Source organism: Dendroctonus ponderosae, unplaced genomic scaffold (genome assembly GCF_020466585.1).
Source record: "Dendroctonus ponderosae isolate FM_Combo_2020 unplaced genomic scaffold, Dpon_F_20191213v2 Dpon_F_20191213_9, whole genome shotgun sequence".
NCBI classification, from domain to species: domain Eukaryota; kingdom Metazoa; phylum Arthropoda; class Insecta; order Coleoptera; family Curculionidae; genus Dendroctonus; species Dendroctonus ponderosae.
The window spans coordinates 8863666-8869999 of NW_026019116.1; the positions used below are offsets into that span (position 1 = coordinate 8863666).

The following is a 6334-nucleotide window of genomic DNA, read 5'->3' on the forward strand; positions in this document are numbered from 1 at the left end:
CCAAGCTAAACCGTACCAACGAAAACCAATTCTTCCATCCTGTTTCTTCACCTAGTCCGCGGCCAACTCGATTTCGCTTTCGAGCTTTCAGTTGTCGGGCCGATCGCGAGCTTGCAGCGGTCAAGACGCTTTTCCCACACGAAAAACACACGCGTTCTTTGGTGTCGATGAACAATGAATTGTTGAGAGATTCGAGACGTGAACTGCCGAAAAATGCGCCTTTTTACAGCCACGCTGCTGCTGGTTTTCCTGCTGCTTCGGCCCTTCGCAGTGCGGCCGCAATCGACGAACTTTTCGCCCTTGATTTGCCCGAAAAAGTGCAACTGCTACAGACGAACCGTCCGATGCATGAAACTGGCCCTGGACCACATCCCAACGGCCATTTCCGACCGCACAGTTACTTTGTGAGTTTTTTTGTTGCATAAAATCGCTCTTTACACGTTCCAGCTTTGGCCCTTTGTTATTCTAATTAGCGTGCCTGAAAAGTGATAATTAGACGGCCGGGTACAAGGTATCTATTCACTAGCGCGCTGTTGCCCACTCTCGATTGAAACACGTTTATTGGAAAAAAGTAGACAGCATTTGAATGCACCCGGTACAACAACCCATTGGACTCCATCGAGTTGAGGCTGCGGTCAAGAGCGAGAGCGATATGGGGGTTGCCATGGAAACCGGCTGGTCCTTGTTCCGCTTGCCCGATGTACGAGGGCGGTTTTGCCAGGACATTTCGCGTTATGCGTAGTTAAACCAGTTAATCATGCAACAGTGGAACACCCTGTAGCGATCGGGAATAATATCTGCTAATAATATTCGATCATACACGGCGGGATTGCGTAACGTCACGAATCATTTGGCATAATTAAACGAACAAAAGCGATTTGTTCTTCCAATAATCGGATGGGTTCGGCAGGGCCGAAATGTTACATCATCGATGAGACAAAAACCAACAACAACAACAACACGCGATTGATTAGAGAATAATAAAAGTCTTTGGGTGACTTGAAGACCTGAAACCTCTGGAGCTAATTGATTTACGTGATGAGGGGCACGGGGTCGAAATGGCGAAAACGTTGGCCAAACATTTCAAGTTTTACCGATTAATTTGCTTAATTTCGTTAAATGCAGCGATAATGAAGCCCAATTCGGCGTTTCCATTCAATTGTTCCTGCTCATTCCGCTTCACATGAGCCAATCAATCCCACTATAGACTCATCTGGTCCATTACTTATCAACAGAGCGTGACCGAAAATAAATTCGGTAATCCGCCTATTAATACACAAACCGTGCATGTTCTCAAACATCATCAAACCCATATTCCTGCCGAAACAGGCGGGTTCAGCTCGTTGTTTTTTCCTTCTTCGGCGCTTTCATTCTCAGCTCGTTTCCCGAGCACTTGAACCGAATGCGTAATGGTTGCCACCAATTAAACGGCGATAAAACATTATCTTTTTGAGGTCCAGTTTATCAATTGCCGAATAAATTCAACCGATTGCGCTCGTATTTTGACGGGCTTAATGGCACCAGGCCAAGGGTACGAACACTTAATTCGACTCTCAATGGAGAATTTTATTAATTAATGGGCGCAAATCGGATTCTCGTTTCTACCAAAAGTCTCAAGCGTTAATTCAGGCGCCAGCCTTTCGATTTATCGGGCGTTTATCAATATATCAAATGATACAACAACAGTAAACCACTTTGCAGTAAAAACGACTTACATGGTGTTCGGCAGGAGTTAACTGTAGGCTGAGCGGAAATAAAAAAACACGTGTTTTCGCAATACCGACAATTTCGAATAAGAAAAGAAAAATCGCCGTTTTGCACAAACAAATTGCAGCTCAACCAAGCAGTTTTGCATGCTTTTATCGGAAATAAAACATGTTTATGCACATAAGAATCAGCAGCAGTGCAACTTGACGCCTGTTTGCCCATTATTTATACATGATATTTATTCAAATTCGCTCTGACCACCATATGGTATGTTTCACGACTAAAAATAACCCGCATGTCGGTCATAAATGTTATTAACCCAAACTAACACCATAGAACAAGGCTTATACTAACACCCATCAGTCGTTAAAAACAGGGCCGTAAAGGTAAGCAGTGAAGTGTCTGGTTAATTCACCTATTTGACCCACTGTCTATAAGGCCCCTTCGATCTTTTGGCGTTTGCCTTGTAGGAGCAGCGGTCTGGAATTGCAAAAACGATAGTCAAGCCATAATCGAATAAAAATGCCGTTCAGAAGTGGTAGCTTTGAGCGCTCCTCAAAAACATTCCTGCAATCTCGACAGTCATTAAGGAAGGCAACAATGCTATTAAATACTCCCAGCACTATATTTAGGCTGGGTAAATGTTAAATTCCGAACTTTAAGGCCAGATAAATGCCTAAACAAAATATGTAGTTAATCGAAAACGTGGCGTTTCCAATTAGCTGCGCTATTAAAACTCAGATGTATTTTCCGCCGATTTACAGTTATTTTTGTATACCTTTACACGTTTCTATGCCCGGGCAACCCAAGATACACGCCCAGTGGCCAGGCACTGCAAAATCGCTGGTCAAGCAGCGGGCCCTTTAGTGGAGTGCTGGACAAAACTAAATCCGTTTTTTTCCAGTGATTTGCGCTTCAACCAAATCCGCGACATTCCTTCGGGAGTATTCACGTCCCACAATGGACTGGCTTCGCTGCTGCTCAACAACAACCTGATCAGCGGCCTGAAGAACGAAACCTTCCAAGGGCTGTTCAATGTGATCAATCTGTACCTGTACAAGAACAGGATCCGGTACATCGAGACCGGAGCGTTCCAGCACATGAAGCGACTGGAACGACTGTAAGTAGGCTTGTTCATCTGGTTGAATAAAACTTGGAGGAAACTGCGTGTTTGATTTCAAGTGCGTCGACCTTTGTCTTGAAACAGATGGCAAACATCTTTTGGCAAGTTTGTTTTTGCTCAATGTGAACGTATCTGTATATTTGCACTAATTTCCGCCATTAATCACACAAGTAAATCTGGTGCCGTTCGGGCGATTTTTCCGTTAAATCTTCCGTCCTTCAGCTGTTGCGCTATTTTGAGCACGTTTGTTCAATCGGAAATTGGGATAAACAACCGTGCTGATTGGGTTTGTTGCGCTCAATTTGGCGCCAACGAGTGTAATTGGGGGATAATTTACAATTTTCAGACTCTTGCACGGCAACGAACTGCGAGAATTCGGTGCTGCCACCTTCTCAAACCTGCCCTCCTTGGACCGACTGTAAGTCTCTGCCCGCTGGCCAATCAAGGGCGTTGTTGAGCAAAACCCATTTTGCAGTTTCCTTTACAACAACCACCTGAAAATCATCCCCAAGGGAGCCTTCCACAACCTACCGCGCTTGCGCGCTCTGCGCCTGGACCACAATGCGCTCGTCTGCGACTGCAAAATCGCCTGGCTATCCAGAATGTTGACTAACACGGTCCTGCAGGCGTCCGCCAATTGTGCCCAGCCCACTGAGATGACCGGGAAAAGCCTGGTGGGCATGGAGCATGCGCACTTCCACTGTGGTACCATCACTCAAACCGCACCCCCAACTCCTCCCACTAACTGACCGGTTCCAGAGCCGCCCAAGATCGTCACCAATCCGGAGGACGTGCAAATTACCATTGGCGGCACCGCCACCTTCACATGCGCGGTTCAAAGCGACGAGGAACCCTCGATAGTCTGGATGAAAGAGGAGCAGGAACTGGTACCGGACGACCGCAAGTACAAGTTGATGGACAACGGCACCCTGATGGTGGCCGACACGGACGAAACGGACGACGGGTTCTATGAGTGTTTGGCGAAGAACCCGGAGGGCGAAGTGAGGAGTCGGCGCGCCCGAATGGTGGTGCATGACGGCCCGAGCGAAGACAAGGGGGTTTATGGTGGGTTCCTCCACAATTAACCAGTCCAGTTGATTTGCAACTCTGCCTTTGCAGGCACGCCCAAACTGGTGACCGCGCCCGAATCGGTCTCAGTCACTCCCGGCACTGCGCAAGTCCAGCTCCAGTGCCGGGCCGTCGGGTTCCCCACTCCCGAAATCTCCTGGTCGCACAACGGCCGACGCTTGGGCTCCTCACCGCACCATCTACTAACCCCTGATGGGACCCTGGTGATTCGAAACGTCGGCGGCGCCGATCACGGCACTTATCGATGCGAAGCGTCCAATTACAATGGCAAGGTGTCGGCTGAGGCCAACGTGCTAATCAAAGGTGAAAAATGAGGAGAGGATCGCGCTTTTTAACCGCTCATGATGGCTTTTTCAGTTGCGCCCATTTTCACCATCCAGCCAGAGAATGTGGACGTAGTGGCGGGCTCCACGATACGGTTGGTGTGCGCCGCTTCTGGAACACCCCCACCCGAAATCTCGTGGTTCAAGGAGTTTTTAGAGGTGAAAATAGGACGCAAGTTTGCGCTGTTGTCACGTTTTCCACTTATATTGCAAAACAAGTTTTCGCTTGCCTAAGAGACACGGGACAAAATCAAACAATCCTGTACTAAAATTGAGCATTTGGACAAAAGAGTCACTTTGCTACAACTGAAAAATCCTGAAATTTTGAAAAAATATCATTGATAAATGGCCCTCAAAATGAATCTAAAAACACGTAAAAAAGTGCCTAAAAGCCTAAAAATGACCTGCCCTGTACATAAAAGGTATTTTGCAGATCCTGCCAAGCGACGACCGCGTTTTCTACAACGCCGACAAAACAACAATCGAAATAAAGGAGGCTCGAGAGACCGACGCAGGGCTGTACATTTGCGAGGCGCGCAACGATCAGGGACTGCGCGAAGTGAGCGCACGCGTCAAGGCAAGTACCCTACACAGTTGCCACATCAAGATGAAAAACACACTCGTAGGTATCGCGCTTCGAAACCAAACCCCCCAGGTTGGTCTACAAGCCGTACAACATTGAGGCGCTGATTGGCAGCACTATCGAGCTCCCCTGCAAGGCCACCGGCGACCCCAATCCGGGCATAACTTGGCAGAAAGATGGCGCACGCATGCTGCGCACTGGTCGTTTTAAGGTCAGCCTAACTGGCAACCTCTACATCTACAGGGTGGCCCCGGAAGATCAGGGGCGGTACGAGTGTTTGGCGCTGAACGCGCATGGGCGCGACTCCGCCTCCGGCTACGTGACTGTCAAAGAGGACCCCGCTGTGGCCAATGGGGTGATCAGCAACATCGGGGACAAATTCATCAAGATCGCGTTCACTGAGGCCTCGCAGGAGATCGACAAGGCGATCAACAACACCATCGAGAGTTTCCTCCACAACAAAAACCCCAATCCTTCGGAGCTATTCCGGATCATTCGGTAAGTCTGGGAGGATCGGCTGGGGCACTGTTGGAGGACCGTTTGTTCCGTTCGTTTCAGCTACCCGAACGCGCCGGCTCGCGAACTGGCCAAAGCGGCCGAAGTCTACGAGCGAACGCTCACGAACATTCGCAAACACATTGATCAGGGCCACATCACGATGAACAACACCAAAGAGTTCAACTACCAGGAGATTCTCACTCCCGAAAAGTTGGACGTCGTTGCCAGACTGTCAGGTTTGGCTCCACCGTAGGCCTGAGTAACACTGTGTTGAGTTGGCAGCGTTGCGCCAACTCTTAAAAATTCACTGAGTTACCCAGGCCGACTCCACGGCGCTCTCATATCCAATAACAAGACCAACGTTTCAGGTTGCCTCGCCCACAGGAACACCATCAATTGCACGGACATGTGCTTCCACTCGAAGTATCGTTCGATTGACGGGCGTTGCAACAATCTGCAGCATCCGACGTGGGGTTCCAGTTTGACCGGGTTCCGGCGTCTCCTCAAGCCCATTTATGAGGACGGCTTCGGAAAACCCGTCGGCTGGGAAAAGGGGCGCCTATACAATGGCTTCCCCAAGCCATCGTCGCGAAAGGTACCCAAACATGTAAAAAAATGTGCAGTCAAGTCAGTTTATAAGAAACTGAAGTACCACGACTTTGGTCAGTTTTGTAGCCCGGACGGTTGCCAACAAACTCCCCAGAAAAATGTTAAATGAACTTTGGCACACGGTTTCTCGAAAGCGGAACCACTTAAAGCAATTTTCAAGTGGTAATTTTACACGATATTCCCCTATTGAGCGAACGCAGTCAATGAATGAAACTGACAGTTCCCGGATTGTATGAATGACTTTGTGTCACTCGCAATGACAACCACTACGCGTAGGGGAGTATCTGGTAAAAGCGCCCGATTATTCGCTAAACTTTTGGTTTGGGCCTTTAATCGCAACATGTAGATGTTTTACACAGGGCGGATCCAGCTTTAAAGTCAGGGGGGGTCTTCTGTTATCTA

At 48.5% G+C, this 6334-nt stretch overlaps 1 protein-coding gene across 1 annotated transcript in view; it reads left to right on the forward strand.

The window, feature by feature from the left end:
* Positions 1-44: 44 nt before the first annotated feature.
* LOC109542222 (peroxidasin) overlaps positions 45-6334 on the forward strand; it is a gene marked incomplete at its 3' end in the record, with an annotated part of 21748 nt that continues 15458 nt past the window's right edge. The window contains 11 exon segments of the mRNA XM_048669962.1: positions 45-404; positions 2612-2827; positions 3177-3248; positions 3306-3535; positions 3590-3895; positions 3950-4222; positions 4277-4401; positions 4676-4819; positions 4869-5323; positions 5384-5559; positions 5692-5918. Coding sequence (XP_048525919.1) covers positions 214-404; positions 2612-2827; positions 3177-3248; positions 3306-3535; positions 3590-3895; positions 3950-4222; positions 4277-4401; positions 4676-4819; positions 4869-5323; positions 5384-5559; positions 5692-5918 — 2415 coding nt within the window.